The sequence below is a fragment of the Dendrobium catenatum genome, unplaced genomic scaffold (assembly GCF_001605985.2).
Source record: "Dendrobium catenatum unplaced genomic scaffold, ASM160598v2 fragScaff_scaffold_1056, whole genome shotgun sequence".
NCBI lineage: Eukaryota > Viridiplantae > Streptophyta > Magnoliopsida > Asparagales > Orchidaceae > Dendrobium > Dendrobium catenatum.
Genome location: NW_021319518.1, coordinates 3,672,671 through 3,699,670, shown reverse-complemented (window position 1 = coordinate 3,699,670; position 27,000 = coordinate 3,672,671). Strand labels below are relative to the sequence as shown.

General features: G+C 35.3%; 2 protein-coding genes across 2 annotated transcripts in view; both read left to right on the top strand.

Annotated features, from left to right (window-relative positions):
- Positions 1 to 20,114, top strand: part of LOC110108782 (protein ACTIVITY OF BC1 COMPLEX KINASE 8, chloroplastic) — a 30,347-nt gene extending 10,233 nt beyond the window's left edge. The window contains exons 3-20 of the mRNA XM_020839573.2: positions 391 to 557; positions 7,329 to 7,449; positions 7,593 to 7,693; positions 8,049 to 8,147; positions 8,480 to 8,590; positions 8,683 to 8,762; positions 8,907 to 8,976; positions 9,517 to 9,590; positions 9,699 to 9,768; positions 12,591 to 12,679; positions 12,777 to 12,901; positions 13,083 to 13,163; positions 13,256 to 13,316; positions 13,433 to 13,487; positions 13,572 to 13,670; positions 13,786 to 13,875; positions 19,703 to 19,762; positions 19,841 to 20,114. Coding sequence (XP_020695232.1) covers positions 391 to 557; positions 7,329 to 7,449; positions 7,593 to 7,693; positions 8,049 to 8,147; positions 8,480 to 8,590; positions 8,683 to 8,762; positions 8,907 to 8,976; positions 9,517 to 9,590; positions 9,699 to 9,768; positions 12,591 to 12,679; positions 12,777 to 12,901; positions 13,083 to 13,163; positions 13,256 to 13,316; positions 13,433 to 13,487; positions 13,572 to 13,670; positions 13,786 to 13,875; positions 19,703 to 19,762; positions 19,841 to 19,957 — 1,670 coding nt within the window. The 3' untranslated portion in view covers positions 19,958 to 20,114. The remainder of the gene's footprint in view (positions 1 to 390; positions 558 to 7,328; positions 7,450 to 7,592; positions 7,694 to 8,048; positions 8,148 to 8,479; positions 8,591 to 8,682; positions 8,763 to 8,906; positions 8,977 to 9,516; positions 9,591 to 9,698; positions 9,769 to 12,590; positions 12,680 to 12,776; positions 12,902 to 13,082; positions 13,164 to 13,255; positions 13,317 to 13,432; positions 13,488 to 13,571; positions 13,671 to 13,785; positions 13,876 to 19,702; positions 19,763 to 19,840) is intronic.
- A 5,550-nt stretch (positions 20,115 to 25,664) lies between these two features.
- LOC110108783 (nuclear transcription factor Y subunit B-3) lies at positions 25,665 to 26,267 on the top strand. The gene has a single exon (XM_020839574.2). The coding sequence runs from the start codon at positions 25,665 to 25,667 to the stop codon at positions 26,265 to 26,267; it is 603 nt and encodes a 200-aa protein (XP_020695233.1).
- The last annotated feature ends 733 nt before the right edge of the window (positions 26,268 to 27,000 follow it).

Sequence of the window (27,000 nt, the reverse complement as noted above, 5' to 3'; positions counted from 1 at the left end):
CAAACAATAAAGCTCGAACAAACATGAACCAAACTTGAACAAGCTGATATTAAATGAACACAACCATGAACGCTCACATACTCGGCTTGGCTCGATTTGTTTGCAGCCCTAACTCAAACTCATAAACTAAGTGGAGTTCTGGAAAATCTATTGACTACAATTTATTTTTACGCTAAATTTTGCAACTTTTAGTGATGGAAAACCTATTGACTACGATTGATTTTTACACTAAATTTTTACTTAATTTTGCAACTATTAGAGTCGGTTGGTTTGTTTCCCTAATTTTAAAATTTTCAAGTTGTGTGTATTATAATAGAAAATTTAATTTTCGGAATTACTGTCATCTATAAATTTGTGCTTTTGTTTAAACAATAATATTTCTAACTGCAGGAGGAATGACAGAGGATAAAAGGTTGATTAGACGGAAAGCCCTAGCCAAATGGTTAAAGGAAAGTATTTTGAGATTAGGACCAACATTTATCAAAATTGGGCAGCAGTTCTCTACGAGGGTGGACATACTTGCACAAGAATATGTTGATCAATTGTCCGAACTTCAGGTTTAGATACTTACTGATGAGTTGATTCATGCACTTGTTACATATAATATGACTCCGAACGGAGTGCTTATTATAAAAACATTCCTGAAACTTGTAGCAGTACGTGTACTGAAATTATTCTCTCCTAGGGCTCAAGATGAATTGTGGATAATTGAATTGCTGCCAACAATGTTTGTTGTTCTTCTTTTCAAACTTTTGATGCTAAACTTCATCTATAACTTAGTTTTAATAATTTTTTTTTTTTTCATTTCTAGTAGATGCATATGGCGAGCATGCACATACTGTAAGATTCTCTACATTTTTTTATTCACATAGAGTCGAAATTTGTGTTAATTTAAATGCTCTAAGATGATTCTTAGTCTGGCCTTTGTAAAGTGAGCCATATTTAAGATCTCAGGTGCAGAAGGATTTATAATATCTCCCAAAAATAGTGTGTTTATTTTTTGAGAAAACTTAACTTTTATTTCATAGTTGATATTGTGATAGCCTTATTGCTGGAGGATTGAAATCAGCTCTTGATTACAATTAACGAACCATCTACGGAAGGAAAAAACAGGAAACAAAGGAAAAGAGATTTGAAACAATTGTCCAAAATCTCTTATTATTTAAAATATAAATACTTTTCTATTTAGGTAGATATTTCATATTATTTCAATAATGGAAGGGAGAGGGATGAATTTTCACACACCTCAAATTGGGTTATAGATGTGAATCACATCCAATTGGGACTTTAAAATTCCGAAGTTGGGACATCATAGTGACTTTGTAAGAATATGTGCTGTGTGAAGATTTAAGCTTCATGTGTCATTCCTCTAGTTTCTCTTTGATGAAATGAACTTCACATGTTTTATTTTGTTATGATGAACAAGATTCTTTGAAATGCTTATGAAAACTTTGTCATCTCAAAGCTTCTTCATAGATTTTTTAGTTGAGCTTCTTAGTTCCCTAAGAAGCTTATTTACCTACATACCTTTGCATATGTTGTGGGTCATAACTCTAAATTTAGCTTCTATCCACAGCTGTATATTCCTTGCCACGCCAAATAACCAAGTTCCCCCACATGTTAGTACATTACCTTGTAGTTGATCTGGCTCAACAAACATCAATAAACACTTCAATTTCTTTACCTGAAGTCTTCTGAAAGTACAATGCCTGTCCATGATTTTTTTTAGGTACTACAAAATTTGATATACAATCACCAAGTATTCCTCCATATGGGACTATTCATGAAATGACTCACCATATGTTCAGGAGAAATCTATATATAAATTTGTATATGAGAAATAAATGAGATTCCCAACTAGACTTTGATATCTACCTGTTAGACCGGTCTATTGGACCGATCTAGCCGGTCCACACGGGACCGGCTTAGGAGAACAGAGGCAGAAGTTCTGCCCGTGGAGGCCGAGCGAACCGCAAATATCCACAGAACTTTTTAGGAAGGATTTTTGAGAAAGTTTAGGAGGGGAATTGAATGTAGGGATTGTTTGGAGATTCCCTTTTGAATTGTATGCATTTAAGTAGTTTGTTTTTTGAGGGTTTTGACATCTTGAATTTGGCTGAATTTGGGATCTCTTAGGTTTAGGTTTCTTTTGGGCTCTAGCGACGTCTGGAGAATCGGGATAGATCGATCCTCCTCTTGAATAGAGGATCAATTGTATATTGCTGTTTTTCTTCTTCTGCTAGTGAATTTCAAGTGTTTTCCCTTAGATTTTTCAATAAAATTACTTTTTTCCCTGTTTTCCATTGGAGTTTTGGACTGTTTTTGCTGTTTTTACCACTAGTGTTAGGTTTCACTTGAGATCTTCAAGTATTTCCTATCAAGTTGGTATCAGAGCTGTTTTTAATTGGGACCTTTTGTGGGTTGTTTTGGTGAATTTCAGCAGCTGTTCTTGGAATTTCGAAGAAGAAAATTGTTGTTTTTGAAGGTCGAAGTCTAGATTTTTATTTCTACAAAAATCCGGGCATCAATGACGGCCAAAAAAATTGATGCGTTGGGGGAACACCTTGAAGTGGAGATTGGACAATTGAAATCTAAAATTTCAGATCTCCAAACTCAAGTTTCAGATTTAAAAAAAGATGTTGCAGCTATCCATGATAAGTTCAATTCAAAATTTTCCATCTTGGAGAAGATGTTGAAGAAAGTGCTCGAGGAGCAAACCAAAATATTGCCGTCGGAGGTGAGCGAAGGCGACGACAACCACGAAGATAGGAAAAACCCTAAGACAATCAGACAAATGGGAGATCAGTTGGTGGAAACTCGAAAGGGAGAAGAGAAAATACCTCTCCTAGAGCCTATTTCTAGGGAGGAGCTAGGCAGAGGGTATGAAGAGAGGCATGAGGAGGTAGGGAAAGAATGAAGATGTGCTGATTTGGAGAGGAGAGGGGCAAGATTGGAAAGGGAAATGTGTAATTATGATCAAAGGGGGGTTGAATTTGAAAGGGGAAGAGTTTGTTATGATCTAAGGGGTGCTGAATTTGAGAGGAGAAGGTGAAAATTTGATGAAATGTTGGGGTATGAACGTAAAAGGGATGATTGGGATACTTGGGGGGAAGCACCTCCTTGGGGAATGGGAAATTAAGGAGGGAACAGAGGGAATGAAGGCGATTCGAGGGTGAGGAAATTGAAGATGCCAATCTTTGTGGAGGAGGATGCGCACGGGTGGATCTACAAGATTGAAAATTATTCGCCGTCAATGGGTTGATAGAGGAGTAGAGACTTACATCAATAGACCTATGTTTGGAAGGAAAATCTTTGGTTTGGTACCACTGGAGGGACATGCGACGATTCATACGAAGTTGGAGGGAGTTCAAGGATTGTTTGATCGAATGTTTCTGAATCGGCAGGGGAGGAGACTTCTAGTAGTTCTTCGCCTTGACACAGGATTGTTCAGTGATAGAGTACCGGAAGAGGTTAAAGTATCTTGCTAGCCGATTGGACTTCCTTTCTGAGACAGTGCTAGAGGGTAACTTCATGAAGGGATTGACACCAGAGTTCCAGGCAGCGGTAAGAGTAATGAGGCCTCGTGACTTGGGAGAGGCTATGGAGCTGGCTCAATTGGCAGAATATCAGAGGCACCTCGAGAGAGAGAGAGAGACATGAAGCAGCAATTCAGGAGGCCTGTACAGGATGACCACCACCCTATTGAAATCTAAGGAGCCAACACCGAATACTTTTCGAGGGACTTCGGGGGAAAAGACTGCAGGAGGAAGACCTAGGGACAACTTCAAGAAGCTCACAGAGACGGAATTATAGGAGAAGAGGGTGAAGGGGCTCTGTTTCAGATGTGACGAAAGGTATACGCCGGGGCACATGTGTAAGGACCGAACTCTTCAGGTTCTTACAATTTATGATAAAGAAGGAATGGAGGAGGGTTTCGTCTTTCCACCTTGCAGACAAGGTGGATTTTTGGGAGGGGAGTATTGTTAGACCGGTCCAGCAAAGCTCATGACAGTGACAATTTTGATTGGTTGAAAGGTTTCCACAGGATTCACTTTGTTCATATATACAGAAGACAGAATAAGGCTGCCCACTATTGTGCTAAGCTGGCCATTGAGGGGAGCTTTCTTTGGAGAGCAATACATAGAGACTTTTCTTATTTCCCTCAATAATTTGTTTCAATTCTTGACGATGATAGTTGCCTTTTTCATACTTAGTTCTTTTTGGCTATTTTTGCCTTTATTTTTTTGCTTCGTGTAATAGCTTATAGTTGAATGCAATATATGCAAAATTTTGGCATTGAACCAGGTCTAACCGGTCCACACGGGACCAGCGCAGGCGAACAAAGGCTGAAGTTCTGCCTCTCCCGAGGCCGAGCGGATGACAAATCTCCACAGAACTTTTTAGGAAGGATTTTTGAGAAAGTTTAGGAGGGGAATTGAATGTAGGAACTGTTTAGAGATTCCCTTATGAATTGTATGCATTTAAGTAGTTTGTTTTCCTAGGGTTAGGGCATCTTGAATTTGGCTGAATTTGGGATCTCTTAGGTTTAGGTTTCTTTTGGGCTCTAGCGGCGTCTAGAGAATAGGGAGAGATCGACCTCCTCTCGAATAGAGGATCAATTGTATCTTGTTATTTTTCTTCTTCTACTAGTGAATTTCAAGTGTTTTCTCTCAGATTTTCCAATAAAATTACTGTTTTCATTGTTTTCCATTGGAGTTGTGGACTGTTTTTGCTATTTTTACCAATAGTGTTAGGTTTCACTTGAGATCTTCAAATACTGCCTATCACTATCCTTGTCCATATGGGGCTTCTTTCTTTTGTTCTTATGTTTACTGTATGCATAGGAGTATGCAAGCGCTCGATTTCCTTTAGTAGATATGGAACATATTTTTGTTGGCAAATGAAAATACTATTCATGGAACTAGTCACTTCTATGTCAAATAAGTATTTAAGGTGACCTAAGCCTTTAATGTCAAACTGTGTAGCATGAATGGTCTTCAATTTATTCATCGTTTATTGATTATCTCTAAGGACGATAATGTCATCGACATATACAATGAAATGACCTTCTTTGTGAGAGAGAATTTGATGAACATCGTGTGAACTGATTAACCTAAGTAAACCCATGTGTCTTTACCATTTGTTTAGTAAATTTGTCAAATCATTTAAGTGGAGTCTGCTTTAGACTATACAATGACTCACTAGTTGCAAACATAGTTGGTATTTTCTTGAGTTTGAATATCCCGAGGAATTTCTATATAGACTTCTTCACCGATTAAGAGTGCATTCTTAATTGATGAAGAAACAAATGTCGATTTACTGTCAACTGAGTTTGGCTATCGAGACAAACACATATTGATAATCAATTCCATTAGATTAGTTGATTAGCTGAACCCATTTGCAATAAGTCAGTATTTGAACTTGCCACATTGCTTGATAGTGAAAATGCGTTTGTATTCAGCTGGTCTTTTCCCTTCAGGTAGATTTGAGATTTTGAAGTACTATTTTTCCCAAGTGTTCTGTTTTCCTTTATAATAACAATCTTTCACTTAGGCTGGTTGAGAATTTCTTTTATGTTATTTGGAATGCATAAAGTTGTTAGAGTGGTGGCAAAAGCCCAAATGTTGGGAGGCAATCTTTCATAGGAAATAAAGCTATAGCTTGAATCCTGAGTATGATATGTCAGATCCTTTCTCACAACAATAGAATGATGTAGACCATTGGGTGGCTCAGTAGATTTAGCTTCAATATGATGCTACTTGGGCAATTTTTTGGAGTCGGTTGAGGTTCATGGTTATGTGTGAGTTGGGTCGGGTAGTCTACATTCTTTTGGGTTTTTTGTTTCCTTGAACAAATAATCACTTTTTAGCTTGGTCATTTTTGTATGGCTCTTAGATTTTGAGAGTGTAAGTTTTAAACCCACATCAAATAGTTAAAAGTACCCCTCAAACTTAAGGGAAAATTCTATAAGATGGTAGTGAGGCCTGCAATGTTTTATGGTACTGAATGTTGGCCATTAAAAGAGAAGCATAATACTAAGTTTAGTGTGGCTGAGATGAGGATGCTCAGGTGGATGAGTGGCTTTACCCTTAGAGATAGGATACGAAATGAGCATATACGTGAAAAGGTTGGAGGTAATGGGGGGGGGGGGGTTGCGGTTTAGCTGGCGGGCGGAAGAGTCCTATGTCGCCACTAGTGTGGGCGGCGGGCAAGGAGAGAGGAGGGCTCAAACGAGATTAATTCTACCTTTAATTACTTTCCATAGAAAACCAAAATTGGGAGGGAATTAGGAATGTTTATTTAGGGAATGAGGGCTGATTTGAATTCAGGTTTGGGAGAGAATGGGGAAGGTTTCTTTAGGGAAAGAAAGCTAACTTGAATTCAGATTTGGGAGGGAATTATGAAGGTTTAAGGTTGTTTTATTTTGATTTTGTATTTTGGAGTAATTTTCTTTGTAGTTGTTCCAGGTGGCGCCTAGGGTTTGTGGAGAGTTGTTCTACCTCTCGAATAGTAGATTCTTGTATCTTGGTTTGTTGTGCCTATATCAATAAAATCAGCCCACAATCTCATTCTTTCTTGTTGATTTCTGCTGCGTTTTCTCTTCGTTATTGGTGTTTTTTTTGTGTGAGGAGATTGGATTCTTATCAGTCATGCATGCAAACTTATTTTGATGTTTGTTAAAGCATAAATATCAGTTATGGCGATGACTTTGTATGCATATGTTTAATGCAAACTTATCTGAATTTGAAGTACATATGTAATAACATATGCTCCTGTGCAATTTTGTTTTCTTGGGTTGAGTTGAATAATATTTGTGAATGGAAAACTAACTGTTATACATATAGCTTTGATTTATGCATGACTAAATATATAATGAATTTGCTCTTATACCCCAAATGCACTGTGCAATCACTTTTTTATATATTAGCAGGAGCTAATATGCATCTTATGGTTTTCTGAATTTGACTAAACAGTCATTTTGATGCTCCTCTACATGGGGAATGGATGTCGTGTCTAGGTGACAATAATATGTATTCTGCTTTATAATTACATATCATTTCATTTGCTGAAGTAATTTCTTTGGTGATGCCGCCTTGAGTAGATTGCTTGAAGCGTTTCATCATTTTTGTTGGACAGCATTAACTCTGTCTCTTTAGGTGGTTCAATTTTTCTGTCATCTTACATTTGTACTATGATTGACGATTCCCTTAGTTTGTCCTTACCAAGAAATTTTGTTTACTATTTGATATTTGCTTCTTAGAGAAAACTAGCGAAGTCCTTGCTATTTTCAACATACTGAATATTGCTAAATCTGTACATTGTCTCAGGATCAAGTCCCCCCATTTCCTTCTGAAACTTCAGTGTCTATTATAGAAGAAGAGCTCGGTAAACCAGTTGATGAGATTTTTGATCGATTTGATTATGAACCTATTGCTGCTGCGAGTCTTGGTAATGTTTACACAACTGATATCACAGGGCTAGAAATTTGGTTTCTCAAGTAGTTTTTTCTCTTCTGCTTTCATTATTATGTGGTTTGCTTGTTTCATCCACTCTTCTATCACAACTAATAACATACATGCTTCATTGACCAGGTCAGGTGCATCGTGCCAGCTTGAAGGGGCAGGAAGTGGTTATTAAAGTACAGAGACCAGGACTGAAGGACCTATTTGACATTGATTTGAAAAACTTGAGGGTAGGTCATACAAACTCTGAAGGACCTATTTAGCATTGATTTGAAAATTTTGGGGGTTGTTCTTACAAACACTTAGAATTTAGTCAAGTTAATGGTTGATGCCTGCCTTCTCTTGCATCTTTCATTTAACATAGAAATAGATTGAAGATGCTTCAACCTCATGCTTTCAAGTTTCAGTTGGCTTTGCAAGGATCTGGGTTCATCTGATCTTTGCAAAGCTCGTTTGCTGGTTTGATTATAATTATTTTCTTGCGTATTTTTTGCAGTCTCCAGTGTGTTGTGTCTGCAAACGGGTTCTTTTTTATCCAGTTTAAACTTTCATACCTATTAATAGTGAGGACTTATGTCATTACAGGTAATTGCTGAATACCTTCAGAAAATAGACCCAAAATCTGATGGTGCGAAGAGAGATTGGGTTGCTATCTATGATGAGTGTGCTACTGTCCTATATCAGGTTTGTCATATTACTTATGAATCAGGACTTTGTTCTCAAATTTGTTTCCGTGTTTTTCATAGCACTGATGCATGAGAAATTTAAATGGGCCACTTTTCTTTATCCATTTTGTTATTTAACACTCTGAATGGAGAAATAATTTATGAGAGAATTTTTTTTTGACACACTCATAGTATATTAACCGATTTTATCATGTGTGGGGACTACCTTTATGCAGTTTCACTCGCTTGCATTACTGTGCAACTTGGCCTTTTGTAGCATGTCTATTTCTGCTAAAGTATCTTAGATTAGTATGTATTCTACATCTAATACTATTGAACTTTTATATTCAGGAGATAGACTACACCAAAGAGGCAGCTAATGCTGAACTATTTTCGAGCAACTTTAAAGATATGGACTATATTAAAGTGCCAAACGTTGTCTGGGAATACACCACCCCGCAGGTTTACTTTTCACATGTAGTACAGAATGTTCACCTGAAATACGAATACTGTTTCATTGTTTGTGTTAACTAAATGTTTGAAACTGGATTCAGGTATTGACAATGGAATATGTTCCAGGAATTAAAATAAACAGAATTAAACAGCTAGATCAATTGGGTGTTGATCGACAGAGGTATGTATTCATCAACAAAGAAACTTTCTCCACAAAAGGTGATAGAAATACTTGTATCCCAGTTGTTCTTTTATCTTTCTTATCTTGTGTAATTTATCTTCATTTGGCACTTTAATTGAGATCAAGATGATTATTTTTCTCCAGGTTGGGAAGGTATGCAGTTGAATCTTATCTTGAGCAGATTCTATCTCATGGATTTTTTCATGCCGACCCAGTAAGTTACATTATGAGCATAAGTTTTAATAATTTTTTCTGCATTTCTCATTTCCTCATGAGCAATCTATGTAAGTTAGCGAAGGAATGGAACTATTTGCAAACTGAATTACAATATAGCTAATGACCTCTTGCCCTTATGTGGTATGCTCTTATTTTACAAATAGAAGATTAAAGAAAAAAGGGCTTCTGCTTCATATAAAAACCATCCACAGAGTCATTCATGCAAAAAATAGAGCACCATTTCGAGAGGCATGCATGTAATTATTTATAAAAATATAGTATTAGCTGTGTAAATCATACTCAAAGCATGCTCCGGTGTTGGATTCTCTAATCAAACATAGACTGCTAGAGATAATTATAAGATGTGGAATGTTAGAGTCGCGAATGCATCATTGCATGCGATAAAATGCTATAATATAAGTTTAGGTGGGAAATTCATAAATATTAAGAAAGAGATAGGGATTATGTTTGTTGTACTAATTGCATTGTTATAATTATTCTAGTTTGTTATTTCCAAATCTATGCTTGTTTGTTGCAGCACCCTGGAAATATTGCTGTTGATGATGTCAATGGTGGGAGACTTATCTTCTATGATTTTGGAATGATGGGAAGGTTGACTTTCGTCCTTCTTTGATCTGTTTTTCATGGTGTTGTACCAATTTTTAGTGATCTTTGACTTTGCTAATCTGCTTGTTGGAATTGCCTTTCGTGAACATACAGTATCAGTCCAAATATCAGGGAAGGACTACTCGAGGCATTCTATGGAGTTTATGAGAAAAACCCCGATAGAGTAAAGTTTCCGCATCCTTGAACATTAATGAGCTGCATACTTTTGCTAGATGTGAATATTATTCTGTAACTGTAGCAAGCTAAATGTTATTATGAGCGCAAACTATTTTCAAAATGGTGCTTCAGATTAAGCAAATGAATGTTTGTCGGCATACCTTTAACAATTTTCTTTCATTTGAAATTATTGGCTTTAACTTGTTAATCATTCCCTTCAGATAAGGTCCTGATTCATGAGGATGCTGGCTAGAGCGTGTATGGTGCTGAATTTGTGGATTATGGACATTGTTTTAGTTATTGGAGCTGGCTATGCTTTTGATATTCCATTTGTTTTTATTGTGTATTATCATAATATGTATAAAAATGTTCATCAAATTGCAGTCTGAATGATGCAGGACATATATTAGATAATGATTTAGATAAGGATTTTGCACGCTTGATGATTAAAAACAAGTTAATTAAAGCTTTATGGTGAGTTAAACAATGAAATAAAATACAAAGAGCAATAAACACAAGCTTAGGCCAAGTTACTTGCGAAAAGTAAAACCACATAACAATCAATTACTCTTGACGTTGAATACGAGATGGGTTTCAACAAGAAATCCCTAATCTAATAATAAGAGTAGTGCTATGAAAGATCTTTCACACAATTCCTACTAAACACTAAGCTTTAGCGGAGCATTGCAAGATTTTGCTTGAATCAATCAAAACCACAAGTAAGGATCAACGAGGAAGGTAAGAGTTCACCCTTTGCTAAGATTCAACCTTCTCTCAAGCTTGGACAGAAGTTGGTGGCTTTATGGCAGCGAAACTGTTGATCTCCTCTTGCTGGAATCGATGGACAGCAAGCTGGAAATCTGGGACAGAATGGGGAGGTGCAGAATTTTCTGGACAGCAGGTTCGCAAGCTCTGGAACCCGGGCTAGCACTTGATCTCCTTCGGGACAGCAACTAGGAGCGTCCGGACAGCATCTATATGCCAAATCTGGACAGCTGTTTTGGCAATGGGAAATTCTGGACGGCACACAAAATCTGTCCAGAAATCTGGACAGCAACTTGGACTAGGAAAATTCAGGATTTCGGCTCTCTAGATGCAAGAAAACTAGAGGAATATTATGGGGAATTCTGTGCCCAGCAGTGGAGGGGAATCTGGAATTAATCTCCTTGCATAGGGAGCATGCCAAATAAGTCACAAACTAATTTGGAGAGAGGGGAAGGGGCCGGCTGGTTATGGGAGCATTAATGGGTTGATTGGAGGCTTAATTAAGTGCATGAATTAGATAGGAGAGAGAGGGAGGGGGGCGGCTATGCAAGGGGGGTTTATTGGGGAATTTCGAAATCCTTTCCAAACGTAAGACTTTAATTAAGGAAAGGGAATTAAAGGGAATCTCCAATCAAATTCAGATTTGAAGAGATTTGTGAGTTTCCAAAAATAAATCAATCTCATTAGGAAATGATTTCAAATTCAATTTAATTGGAATTTGAATTTTGAATTCTTTCCAAAGTTAAGATGATCTAAATTAGGAAAGTATTTAATTCTTTCCCACATGGAAGGTTTTATTTTGGGAAAAAATTAAGGAGGTGGGAGCTAGGAGGGGCCGGCGGCACCAATGGAATTGGGGAAATTTTTGTGGAAGCCTTTAATGCTTCTTTGAGTTAGGGAATTAAATTTGGGAAGAGATATTTCATCCCAAATTAATCTAAAACTCGAAGAAGAAGGGATTTGTAAACTTTCCTAAAATAGGATTGATATTTTAGGTAACTTTTCAAATTCAAATTAATTTGAATTTATAAAGTAGTTGAGTTGCCTAAATTATTCAAACCCAATTAGGAAAGGGGTAATTGCAAGCAATGATGGCGGGAAAACCCAAAGGGGAAGGGGCGGTGGCTTGGGCTTGGGTTCGGTTGGGTGAAGGGCCGGCGGGTGGGGTGGGGTTTTGGGTAAGTGGGCCGGTGGTTGCGGTGGGGGAATTTGGCCGGCGGCGAGGTGGAGTGTGGCTAGGGAATCCGACGTCTAAGAGGAAAGGGAATTGGATGGGGATGTTGGTGGCTTAATGGGGAAGGAGGAAGGGAAAGGAAAAGGAACGAAAGAAAGGTAAAGGAAGAAGAACCACGACCCTGTCGTCTCTAAGGTTGGTGGGTGGTCCAATTTTCCTCCCTAGGGATTTCTCCAAAGCACTCTCCTAGAACTCTCACAACTCTCCAAAGAACACATGTGCAGGAATTTTTTTATAATTCATTCATTACCCCTCAAAGAAGAAGAGGGAGGCTTTAAATAGCCCATGCAATGAGAAAATACAAAGTACGATAATGCCCCATTGGGCTTACACATATCTAAGCCCTTAAATAAGGGCAAAAATGGAAAAGCATAATAAAACCTCATAAAATTAAAATTATACATCAATAATAAATATGAAAATCAAAAGTAGAGTGATGTAATCGTGGCCGTTGATCGATGGCCACGCCTCTAGTAAACTTTTCATGTCTAGATGTCCTCATCACTGAACCACGTGGTTTATTTGTATTTATTCTTTTATAACAAATCTTCATCTGATAAACTGTCCTTTTATTCACCTCAACTGTGATGTACTGTACTTAATCAGCTACTTATATGTATATGGATACTTTGGCATTTTGAGCTTCAAGACAAAGATGATGTTGAAAAAAAGAAAAAAAAAAAAAAGATAAAAGGGATAGAGAAATTTGATTCGCTTACTCTTTTTGAATTATTAATGTGATAATCTTTATTAAACAAATGTGACGTGTTAGAAAAAAATCCAACCAGGATGTTGTGGAGGTAATCTTATGGAAAAAACCTTGCTTGCAGGTTCTCCAGTCAATGATTCAAATGGGCGTCCTTGTTCCTACAGGAGACATGACCGCCGTGCGGCGGACAGCACAATTCTTTCTTAACAGGTTCTTGTCTAAAAAAATGTCATAGCCATCTGATTACATGAATTTTGCTAAGCTTATACTGCTTTCCGCTGATGTTATAATGTTTAAATAATTGTAGCTTTGAAGAGCGTCTTGCAGCACAAAGGAAAGAAAGAGAGATGGCAACCGCTGAACTAGGATTCAAAAGGCCGTTGAGCAAAGAGGAAAGAATTCAAAGGAAGAAGCAAAGGCTTGCTGCAATTGGTAAAGTGTTTGGAATCTCCCTCCATAAAACAGTGAATTTCGTTCTTCACACCTTGAAATTACGTTCATTGTTTTTTAAAACTATAGCTACAATTTGGCAACCTGTGCTTATACTTGGAATGATCGAATGAGATTTGCTATCATTCATCTTGATCATGATAATTATTACTTAATGTTGCAGGGGAGGATCTTTTGTCAATTGCTGCTGACCAGCCCTTCCGCTTTCCGGCAACCTTCACTTTTGTTGTCAGAGCATTTTCAGGTTATGTGTCTAGGAAACAGTTAGATATCATTCTGTAGTTTTATCAAATTTTTTTCTTATTTACTTAAATGTGAGAGTCCTAATTTTTGCAGTGCTAGACGGAATTGGGAAGGGCCTTGACCCTAGATTTGACATCACAGAAATTGCAAAACCGTGAGTTTGAACTTGCAGTTTTTATATCCGAAGAAACTGATTTCTAGCTGTATAAGTTAGTATCAATTTTTTTTTCTTTTTGATCTGAACTTAGTTTTATCTATCTATTATACCAGTTATGCCTTGGAGTTGCTGAGGTTCCGGGATGTTGGTTTTGAGGTTATTGTCAAGGTAAGCTTCTCCTTTCATTATAAATCTGCATTCTTCGTATGTGTACTTTTAATGTCTTAAAAACCAAAGTTTTTTATTTCACAGGATCTTAGGAAAAGATGGGAAAGGCAGTCTCGTGCTTTTTACAACTTATTCAGGCAGGCTGATAGAGTTGAAAAGCTTGCGGAAATAATTCAAAGATTGGTATCTTATTTCAAATAAGTGAATTTAAGAATCATTTAAGAGTACTTAATTTTGATGAGCATTCTATTACTTCTTATGGCGCATGCATTTGGGTAACATTTTTGACAACTTGCAGGAGCAAGGGGATCTTAAACTTCGTGTGCGAACTTTGGAATCAGAGAGAGCATTCCTAAGGGTTGCTGCTGCTCAAAAAACAGTTGGAAATGTGAGTTTTTAATTCCAGAAATCTTTTTTTTTTCGTTTCTAAATATAAAATTTCCTAACTTTATTTCGGTTGATGAACATTTAACTTGTTTATGGCCATGTTTTACAATGGAAAACCTTTTGTACTCATATCATTGGCATTAAGTGTTAGGATAATGATAAAATTTCAAGCAAAAATAAAATATAGATGGAGAACAAATACTCCAAAGATCGGAATTATAGACACTATATTATATGATTCGGTGAGATTCACCTATATTCATAGTCAAATAGAAATCAAATATTATACTAAGTCTTAAAAGAGGAGTATATCAAATATTTTCTTTCATGCAAACTAAAAATAAGGATAAAAATATCACTTCCTTAATGTCAATGACTGAGAGAGAATGGAACAACCTATTGCAAAAATGTGGGTTGAACATAGAGAAGATGCTGATGCAACTTTTATTATCATTTTTCCTTCTTAGCGGTAAACGGCTAAGAGCTTCTTACTCTTTTTCATTCTTTGCCGCATAAGAGTATCCTTAATATGGTCAAATGCTTAATCCCCATACCTCTTTCTTTCCATATTTGTTGTAGTTTCTTATGGTTGTGGGAAAATTTTAGTACAATGCAACCATCTTCCTATATTGTGCTTAGAGGAGGTAGGTAGCAAGCTTATAAATATTCAATAGATGTTGATAAGTAACATTATGGTTAGATTCTCATGTGGAAGCACCTCTAGAATTACATCATTGAAACACAAATTAACACAAAAGAGATCAACCATACACGAAGATACTAAGGCTTATATAGTTTAGCTTGAACAACAAATACATCTACAAAAGCGAGAATGTAAGATCTATATAGAAGCCACAAAAATATGCACAGTACAAATTCACGCATAAAAGATCAGATCCTTTTTTTAATCTAATTTCAAGTTTAATTAATTAATAATTTCTTTACTAATTTATTAAACCTATCTTTTCGTATTAAATCAATAAATTACTACTTTGATTATTTATTTTTTATAGTTTGCAATCTAATTTAAATATTAAGTAATTTGTTTTCTTTATTTATTTCTTTCTAATTTATTTCAAACTGAAGTTATTTACTCACAACTCATTTAAATAAATAAGTTCTTTAATATGTCTTTTTCTTTTCAATTTAGTTTGATAAATTTACTTTAATATTTCCTTTCTTTTCAAGTAAATTAATTAACCTACTATTCTTTTCAACTTAATTTAAATATAATTAATTAAGTCACAACTTTGTTATTTCTTTTCTTTTCTAATTTAATTAATTAATCTTAATTTTAATATTACTTACCATCTCCAATTAAATATAGATTTAATCACAACTTTAAATATATTTTTTTCTTGATTTGATCGTCTTTTATCTTTTCCATTTCAATACGATATTAAATAATTAAATGACATCTTTTATATATTTTTATTATCTTATCAAATTTAAATTTAATTTATTAAAATAATAAAAACTTCTTGTTACCTCTAAATTAATTAACTAAATTAAATTTAAATAATTCTTCTTCTCTAATTAAATTCAAGTTTATTTAATTAAATCAAACTTTTCTTATTTCTTTCCTTCTCTAATTAAATTTAATCATTATATTATTATTTTAAAATAATTTCAACTTTATATTTTCCATGAGACCTATCATTATTATTTGGATTCCTATGTTTGCTATCAAAATTTAACTAACAATATTTAATTGTAAAATTAAAATCTAATGTCTTCTCTCATCTCTAAAGCTAATTTAGGTTATCTACTATTATTATTTGTTTTGATAATTATTTAAAATTCAGTTCTTTCTTAATACATCTATATACATTATTCTCTGTTCTCCTTAGTTATATTTTATTTATGTTTAAATATTTGAGTTATACTTAATAAATTAACTTGACTACTTAATATATCATCACAAATAAATTGTAGTACTTTCAATGTCATTCAAATTTACTAAATAGTAACTTCAGCATTTGTTAAATTATTTTCATAACATAAATATACGAACTTTGAGTCAAGGCAATTTTCAGAAGTTTTCATTGTTTTAATTAATTTATTATCGGTCAAATTTATGCAACTGCTCTTTAGTTCTGGTGCAATGCATGTTAAAACACCAAACAAAATATATATTGGATTGAGCTCAAATCTGAATTTGCGAGATTGGTCTGTTCTGAACTAGATTGGATCAAGTCTGTTTAGAGCTAGAACTGACAGCCCACGCATAACCCAAGAACTCCTTGGAAGGGGGATCATCACCTGAAATTACTTCAGGATACATAAACCCAAACAACTGAGTAAAAGAACTCAAGTATTATTCATCTCCAATAATAATCCCCTTATTACAAGCACTGATACCTATTTATAGACAAAGGTAGTAACCTATTAAGCTACACACAACATAAGCAAGCACTAATTTTATATAGTCATACAAACAACTAAATGGAATTAAACTATCCTGAAGTTATCATGATTAAGTGGTTCAGCTCCGACGTCATTCTACGGGGGTAGAAGAAACTTTAAGCTTGTAAAAAGATGTCCGGTTGGCCGCCATAAGGAGGCGGGTTTTGTTGGCTAAACCGGTCTGGGTATTTCCACCCGGGGTCATTCTCCCCGTCAAGGAGAGACTTCAACATGAGCTGGAGTCGATGACAAATGAGATAGTGGACAAACTCAGAATGCATCTTTAGTAGTTCCTTCAAACGACATTCTTCAACAGTTGAATTGAACTTGACACAAAATGGATTAACTATGCAAACATAAGCATTCATCACCAGCGCCTTCATGAACTTTGTGTTGGAATGCGCAAAGGTACCAATGAGGTTGCCATGTTCTGGTTTAATCATATCAATTCCATCATTAATGATGTAAAGCACACTTATTGCCTTATGAGGAATGATATGCATGACTAACTCTGGCGGCGCATCCATCTTGCTTTGGTCAAAGTCATACATGGGCTTATCAAAATCAAGAACTTCAAGGAACATGTCGTCATCATACACATCATATACTGGCTCATTGTGGAGAGGAAAAAGACGATGATTTCGGCAAGGGATCTTCAAATTCTTCAAAGCTGAACTCAACGAGGGTGCAGTGGAAGACTGACAAGGTGGCTCTTGAAACACATCTTCGTGGGTAGAAGATATCTGATCATCTGAGATGCGCTCGTCATCATCATCAGTTTGTATGGATTTAGTTGGAACAAAGGATCTTGAATCTATCATGGGAGAATACTTGCCCCGTAGTTGGACGCCATTAAAGTCCCGGGCAAGGGGTCTCAAGTCTTTCCTTCCTTCTATCCTTGACAATCGTAGTTTGAGTCGGGCAATTTCTTGTAGAAGATCTTCAATTTCTTCTTCTTCTTGAATGGGTCACCGTTGATTTCGTTGAAGCGACATTTTAACTGTGACTCTATGAGTTATTGATTTCTAGACCAAGAACTATAAATTGCTGTTCTTGGTGGCGAGAATAAGTGGCAACAGCTTCTTGATTATTTTGGGAGAAGAAGAGGATCAACGGCAGCAGTAATCGATGTGAAGGTGAAGGTCCGATGGTATTACCGACCGAAGGAGGCAACCGGTGGTCGAAGGCAGTTCCACGGGGCCAAAGAGTTCTCTCTTCGATCAGTTCGCACAGTTAAAAAAAATATTGTTCTTGATGTGGAGACAGGACATCAAAAAAATTTTTTTTTTTGGAAAGAATCATCCACGAATCAAGATACCCATTGGAAAACAAATGGAATTGGCGGGAAGATCTGAAACGTCAAGTTTGGGCGGCTGGAATTTTCCCAAAGCAGGACGAGATCTTATTTTATCAAAAACTAGCTCTGCCCCATCGGACACGCTAGCAACTTGCGGAGAACGTCCCTAGCGTGAGATTTGATCAATAGACTGAGATACCGAGAAAGAGACACAGAACTGCTGCCCGAGATCGGATCCTCGATGAAATCTGGCTGTGTCCAAATACAATTTCACCTTTCTTGGATGGTTTTGAAAACAGGACAGCGGTAGGAATTCAACTTCTAATTGCTGGCTTGAAGTTTGCACACAAGAATAAAGAAACACACATGGACAAAGACAAAGAAAAGGTGGTTGGTCGGCATTGTGGAGAAGCCAATTAGTTTGGTGTCGGGATGAAGCTACGCGAGAAACTGGAGCTTAGGAAACAGCCGACTCTCCAATTGGATCACACCTACAAAAGCCAACCAGAGCCTTCGTTTGAGCCTGTCGTCGACTTCTCACACACGACCAAATAGCGGCATCTCAAACTTTTCGCCTCTTGCGCTTGGCGAACAAGTTCTGTCCGATTCTTGTGCACACAGGAAAAAAAAAAAACCATCTAGAGGAATTAAAAAAAAAAAGGGGGGGGGTGACGCGGTGACAAATACAACACGCAAGTTGCAGGAACTGGCAGCCCGCACATAACCCAAGAACTCCTCCTTGGGAGGGGAATCACCACCTGAAATTACTTCAGGATACAGAAACCCAAACAACTGAGTAAAAGAACTCAAATATTATTCATCTCCAATAATAATCCCCTTATTGTAAACATAGCTACATATTTATAGACAAAGGTAGCAACCTATTAAGCTACACACAACATAAGCAAGCATTAATCCCATGTAGCCATACAAACAACTAAATGGAATTAAACTATCCTGAAGTTATCATGATTAAATGGTTCAACTCCGGCGTCATCCCTATAGTTAGACCTTAGTTTGGATGGAATGATATCAACCAAATCTTTGAAATAAAGTTGGATTGCGTCAAGATTGGGATATTCATAACCCTACAGTGAGGGGATTAAGGTTGGAATATGAGTTGGTGATAATGAAAGATAGAAGGCTAAGGAGGTACAAAAACCACTTAAACTCAAACGTGGGTCTGGTAAAGTCCAGCTCCATAAAAACTGCAGAAGATTACAGGCTTCATGCCAATCTTGGCAATAAAAAATTTCCTGTTCCTATAGTCAGCTGCCCTTGATTACACCAAACCTCTTAACTGTCTAAATCCTTGTCGAAAATATATCTAAAAAGAATTCCCCTTGATCTGCTGACCTGCAGTTGTACTGTTATTTGTCGAATGTAATACAAAAGCTTCTTGTTCAAACGATATCAATAGTGCAACTCTTCTGGGAATTGATAAAAGGCGTAGGAGATGCAAACCTCAATTAAATTCAAACTAGGGTCTGGTAGCTCCATATAAACTGCAGAGGATTATAGGCCTCTTGCCAATCTTGGCATTAAAAAATTGGGGGATTTATATACATATCATAAAAATACCTGAATCTTTATATTTACTTATATAATGCCCTATTATTAAATTATATCAATATACCTACATAAAAATTTATATTCCACTTTAAATAAGTTAATATTCATGATAATTTTGATATGGTTTAGATATTTAAATGGTATATTATTACATATTAGATATGTAAATACATAAGAAGCTTGTGATGTGTATTCAAATCCTCCCAAAGTTCTGTTTCTATAGCCGAGAACCCTGGATTAAATACAAAACCTATTTTAACTTTCTAAATTCTTCTACAAACTATCTATGAAAAGAATTCTCCTTGATCTGCTGAGCTGCCGTTGTGCTCTTATTTGTTCTCCAAACGATGTTACTATTACAACTCGTCTGGGAATTACTATAGTGGTATTTCTGCCCCAATTTGCATGCATGGTTTCTGTAAAATTCTGTTCTATTCGGCCCAAGTTTTTGACCATTTCAATACTCTCGTCATGCTATTTAATTTCGACTCTTTTAGCATATAAACATTTGAGGTTGAAATGCTTAGCTTAATATTGCTGTGCTTTTTGGCAGGCAGTTGTTACTGGGAGTCTAATCAACTTTGCCACAATTTTATACTTCAATTCAGTTCGGGTTAGAAACGATCAAATATATTTTATCCAATTTGCGCTTGTTTGTATTTTTATTTCCACATCTCTTTTGCCTTTCCAGGTTCCTGCGATGACTGCTTATGCTTTATGTGCATTTTTTGGAGTTCAAGTCCTTCTAGGCATTCTGAAGATAAAAAAATTAGACGAGCAGGAAAGATTGATAACGGGAACTGCTTGAGCCTTTTTGGTAAACAAAATTTCCGTCTAGTTTTGACATATGATGCAATTTTTATATTTAATTATCTTAATTTCCTTTCCATTTCGTCACCTGTTTATGATTCAATCATCACCTGAACTGCACAAAACTGTAAATAACTAAGACACTAGTATGTATAGAGTATGTATATATTGCTTTGAAACGTTATTTGCTAAAAGAGCTTTCTGCAGTTCTTTCGATCAGCTTTTGTACAGCGTTACTGGTCCCCAAATATTATAACACCTGTTTTAGTTGTCGCTATTGTTTAGAAGCAGCATATGTAAAGCCGCCTTGCTAAAAACTGAATTACAAAATTACAAGAGAAAGAAGTGAGATTTGCTAGTAGACAAATATGTAAGGCCGCTGCTGTTGAACCTCTACTCGACTATAGCCATCGGACCTATGCATGTAGCCACCGTCAGGACTTCATCTAATCATCATCATCATCTGTCAACTACGGTCCTAATCTACGTTACCCATTCACAACGGTCTCTCTGACCACCGCCATTCGCCAACTACGGTCCCTCCGGCCACTATTTTCTCACTGACTGTGCACTGACCTCTTTCGTCTATCGACCATTGTCTCTCCGACCTTCATAGCTTGTCAACTACGGTGTAAATAACCTAAAAGAGTGAAATGAATTTATTTGAAAAATATGATAATTCTAAAATTAAGTTTTGTGGTGCTAGGCCATTAACAACAAATATATATATATATATATATATATATATATAATCTTTACCTCACCCCATCGCCTCCTTCACTTTGTTGTTTGACCAAGAAGAAATTGGAGGAGAATAACAGAAATGAGAGAGAAAGGTCTTTGGGTTGTATTTGCACGTCGTTCTTATTACAAATTTTGTTTTATTCGTAGTAAGTGATTGATCGCTTACTCTTATTTTTAATGGTTTTGATTTCTACGAATTTTATCACTCTTAAATCTACCAAAAATGTATCGTCTTCTGATCTCATAAGCTTTCACTGTTTAAATTTTGATATGTTATAAATTTGATCATTTTGAATAATTTGATATAATTTTTTTGCATTTTCATCAGTTAAATTTATGTATATGAATGAGTAAGAAAAAAGATATTGAAAATAGAATGTGTTTATATGAGTAATATGTACTAAAATGTGCTACTGGTACTGATGAAATGATGTACTGATTGAGATCATATATATGATATGATAACTCAATGTTATACTCTACTGATTTATGTGATTCATTGATTAGGAGTTATATGGAGTTAGAAATTGATTGTGAGTCATAAAGAATCGAGGACACTAATTCATGTGATTTTTGATTGGGAGTCATAAGGTCAAGAACATTGATTCATTGATATAATTGATTGCACGTGATACCCGCAAACTCAAGATACCCTCATTTTAATGTCAGATGCCAATACTGATACTGAGATATTGTTGTTGATATTGATTATTGATATAGATACTGATTACTAATATTGATATTGATTAGTTTTATGGATATTGATTACTTATGTTGATACTGATATTGATTATTGATTTTTTATATTGATATTTATTACTGATATTGTTATTGATATAGTTATGTTACTAAATACTATTATTGATATTGTGATTGTAACTGACAGATTGATGTGAGCTGAACGGATGATAAGATTGAATGTAATTGATTGAGTAATAAAGATTGACTAATTGATTGATTAGAGTTTATGATGGAAGAATGAAATAGAACCAACTAAGATATAATATGTTATAGACTGATTATTGATACAAAAAAATGGTATATATACATTGATGCATATACTTTTTTATATGATTTATAACATATTGTTCTATTTTATTTTGCATTGATTTCAATTGTAAGATTTTTGTTACTTACCGTGACATGTGCTTATTATGTGGTTTTACATATTTTCATGAAAGGATAATGATCCTATGATATGAGACTTTGGATATCATGCATAATTTTTTCGCTGTTCATAAGAAATTGATAAGCTATAGTTAAATGGTTAAAATAAAATATAAATGCAATTCTTTCAATATAGATTCCGGTGCGTGGCATATGATCCATCCTACCTTCGTTTCCTGTTGACTATGGTACCTCAGTCCTCAATCGTCAGCTTACGACGATCCCTGTGATCTCTGCTGCCCATCGACTACAGCCTCTCTGACCTTCGTTGCTTGCAGACTACGGTCTCTCCGACCTTCGTCGTCCTCCGACCTCCGTTGCTTGTCGACTAAGGTCCCTTTGACCTCCGCCACCCGTCGATTATGGTCTCTTTGATCTCGGTCACTCGACAACAGTTCTTTGACCTCCATCGCTTGCCAACTACGGTCCCTCCAATATGTCGCCCATTGATTACAGTCTCTCCGACCTCGGTCCTCTGGGCTCACTAACTCACTAGCTATGGTATTTTTGACCACTGTAGTCCAAATACGGTCCTTTTGACCTTCGTCACTTGCTGACTATGGTCCCTTTGACTTCTGTCTCCCATATAAAATCTTACCAATCAAATAAATAAGTCAACACTATCTTGAGAATAACTCTCATTACATTAGGTTATTCTAGCCCCAACCATGTAAAACGCTCTAAATGACGTATATTTGCTACACTGAGTCAACACTTTCCACCACGGAAGAGCATCATTTGTAATCAACTCCAGACACTAGCAGAATCATTTGGTGGTGCTTATGACTCTTGCGTTCTCTCTCATTTATCTGTGTGTTGGATCTTCGTACAAAGATATGATGCTAAACTCTATATCTCTCTACCTCCGCGAATGTTCCAGAACGCAACACGGATAATTTTTTTAATCATTAGGTTAACTTTAAGCTGAGTATAATAGAAGAGTTAATTGATCAGCCATTTAAAAATTTTTATTAAAATTTCCAATTCAAATTGTATCACCGTTAATTTTAATTTTGAAAAAAAAAAAAACAAAGCTGAATCAGATACTATTAGATAAGAGCGAATCATAAATATTTTATTGTAAATAATGTTTTATTAACATTATCAAATAACAATACAAAACAAAATACTGATTAATTTTCATCTAAACGACCAATTAAGAATTTAATTACAGTGTTTTCCTGCGAGATAATCCTTATTTTCTAAGCAGAAAACAAGTAAGCCAGCACCTCACCATGGGCAAATTCAACAGAAAGAAATTGTATTCTCCGCTACAGAAAAATACCAAAAACTATCAATCACTAAATAACAAATAGATTACTGAGTGTTCTATACATAAAACCAATCAAATAGAACAAAATGGAAGCAGCAGAAGCTGAGTCTAAAAGGCAGGAAACCAACAAAGGCATCAATAAATAAGGCTGTTGAGCCAGTCTACTTTGCTGTCAATTTATGTATTTTATTTTCTAAATTATTATTGAATTCCTTCTCATATTCAATATAAATATATCTTTTATGGTCCATATATTGAAAATCAGTAATTAAGTAATTATATTTTTACTCATTTCTTCATTTAGAATTAGGCTACCTCCTTGATTAGATTTTATAATGGTTGTTACCATCAGTTATAACATGGAAGAAATAAAGCAAATTAAAAGTTTGACTTTATATAATTATTATTTTTTGTATTATAAGAATTAATAATTGCCAATTTGAAGGAAATTAATTGTCTATTTATCTTTTTAAGAATATCAACCAGAGCTTCTAAACAATAAATCTGTGTATTCATTGAAAGCAATTAATAATTACATACATCAAAATATTACATTATATTCATTCGTATCTAGTGAAAGCAATTATCATTCGATACACAGATTTATTGTTTAGAAGCTCTGATTGATTAATTAAAAAGATAAAACATATAATTCTTTCAAATTTAATTCTAGGCATTACACCATATGTGTTTATAGCATGTTATAGTGTTGTACATGTAATCCGTATAGCGTTATATTTTATCTTTTTTCTTTGTAGTTTTTTATGTACCCCTCAAAATTCTATAAATAAATTACAGAAATTTCTATTTATTTGAGATCTCTTGTATTCCACTACTTTTCTTCTACACTCCGCTCTTGCTTTACTTATTTCTCTACTCTTTAGGTAGGCTTTTTATTAAAGTCAGGTATCGCCCACAAACTAATTTGGATTCGACATAGGGAACTTATAAGTTTACTTAGGCTTCGTTTGGGACGGCTTTCTTACTGTTTCTTAAAGCAGTTTTTTAATATAAAAATTAAAATGTTTGTACTAAAAAGCTGCTTTAAGAAGCAGTAAGAAAGTTGTCCCAAATAAAGCCTTAATAAAGTTATTTTGCTCTAAAATTTCGACTAGTTATTTAGAGTACTTTCTTAAATAATAATAATTCTCATCTTGATTTATATAAGACTTTCAGTTGAAGAACTCAATTGGGTACAATTTTGGGCGACACTTAACATAGAGGAGGGGATCATTGGATGCGCTCAACAACATAACTATGTAGAACGCTGTCTTCGGAGTTTTCTAGATTTTTCTAGATCATTCTATTCCTAATTAAAATTTATTCGAGTCAAAATTTTATACTGAATTATATATATATATATATTAATAATTATTTAGCATTAGTTTTAGGGTTATCTTATGAAATATAACAATGTTAGCAGAAAGTTTAAGCAAAAAAATTGGTTTCCTAGCAACATTTTTTCAGTTTTTTAAATAATTAATAGATGGTATTAAAAAATAGAATATATTTAATTATCTATTTATTTTCAATTTTAAATTTACAGAACAAAATAAAAATATACAATCTTTCTGAAGACAAAATATTAAAATTTGAAGCTGCAAGAAAAACATTAAGTTTTTATCCATTATGTGAGGTTGAGTGCATGAATATTTTTTTCTCTATTACGTCATATTTTCATGCCATGATTTTTCGATAAGCTTTATATCACCTGTCGATCACATAACACAAACCTTCAGTTTTTATCATCCAGGACTTGAAACCTTACAACACAGTGTTAAATTATAAATATATTCAATAAATTTTATTCCAAATATTCACATAATTAATATTATTATTTATTTAGGAGCAAGTAAAATATTTTAAATAAAAATTCAACCTTGACTCACTCATTAAATTTTATAATTAGCCTTTTTTTTTAAGTGCCTTGTCGTCATTGGGCCCACAAAAGGGAACTTTTATTTGGTCCGGTGAACGTACGTAGAGCTACATTCGGCCGGTACTGAGATCGCGCCACGTAGCAGGCACAAAACGGGAAATACCGAACAAATACCGAGCAATACCAACAATAACGAGAAATATCATTATGTGAGTACAAATACCGAGCAATACCGAGTAATACCAAAAAAATATCGAGTTTTTTCTAGAAAAATTCGGTATTTTTTGGTATTACTCGGTATTGCTCGGTATCACTAGGTATTGATCTTCACAGAGCGGTATTTCTCGTTATTGCAAAGTAATACCTAGCAATACTGAGCAAAAGCCGAGTAACTCAGTGATGACCGAACCTGTAAGAGGACCTAATAAAAGTTCCACAAAAGGAGGCCGGCAAGTAATCTAAAGCCTCTTCCTAATTGGTGTCATTGCTTTCCATTTGGCTTGTTTCTAGCTAATCAGCCCATCCGACCGTTGACCAAATCCAACAATAATTTTATTTTTACCTTCCCTCTGTTCCTTCCGCCCATTCAACTCCCCCTCCCTTTATAAACCTCCACCATTCTTCCATTTCTTCAAACCATCAATGAAAGGAACAAAATCTTCAGCTCATAATCAACTAATAAGCCCCGCCGGAAGCCCGCCGTCAGACAATGACTCCGGCCGCGGCGGCGGCGGCGACGCTACCAAAGAAAATGACCGCTTCCTTCCTATAGCCAACGTCAGCCGTATTATGAAGAAATCTCTGCCTTCCAACGCCAAGATATCAAAGGAAGCTAAGGAGACAGTTCAGGAGTGCGTGTCTGAGTTCATTAACTTTGTGACCGGCGAAGCTTCTGATAAGTGCCAGAGGGAGAAGAGGAAGACTATTAATGGAGATGATCTGCTTTGGGCCATGACGACCCTTGGCTTTGATTCATATGTTGTTCCTCTTAAGAGCTATCTTAGTAGATATAGGGAGGGTGGTGGGGACCAGTATAGTATCATGAAGGGGCAGCAGATGAGTGAAGAGGGGAAAGGCGGCGGCGGTGGCGGAAGCAGCGGCGGTGGAGGTGCCGACGAAGTAGGAGGTGTTGGTGGGTTGTGCAAGGGGACGGCGGGGCCGACGGCGCCGGGATTTCCAGGAGGGAATGGGTTTTATGGGAGGAGTGATGATGGGAGGGGGAGTTTTCATGGAGTTCATTGGTAGTATCCACAAGAGTTCAGTGGCAGAACCAGGAGTTAAAGAGAGAAGATTGAAGAAATTTACAATCAGCTATTTTTATATGTTGCATTAGATAATATAAATTGTTTTCATGTATTTTCATTTTTATCTGATTGATGCAATATATGAAATTTTTTTGAAAAAAATCTAGATGCAAATACCTTGATTAAATGTAGATTAGTATGATTCTATAAGTCATTAAATCTATTTTGAAATGAATAAATATATCATGAATCAATCAAAATTTTTGTTGCGGCCGGTCTCAAAGCAAATATAATCATTTTGAAATTCATCCCAATCAAAACATAATGGAGTGATTAGTTATTTATAAAATAGAGATATATGCTTTTTAAGTTTATAGGATTCTTAGATTTTATCTTGGACGACTTTTTTAATATTTTTTAAAGCATTTTTTAAGTAAAAAATTTAAAAATTTTATACTAAAAATTTGATTTAAGAAGCAGTAAAAAAACTTTAATATTACTCATCACAATAATTTTTTAGTTCCTGAAAAAATATGTGTTGTTAAAATCATTAATCAGAAGCTGATGGCCTTCGCATAGATTTGAGTTCTCACAAAAAAATAGGTGTTATTAATCAAACCTTCCAAATGTGACAAATTGATATGCTTCAATGCAGCTTCTTTAACATAACTATTGTTAAGACAAATTGATATGGATCAAGGCGGCCCAAATATCTCTCTCTTAAACAGGGAATG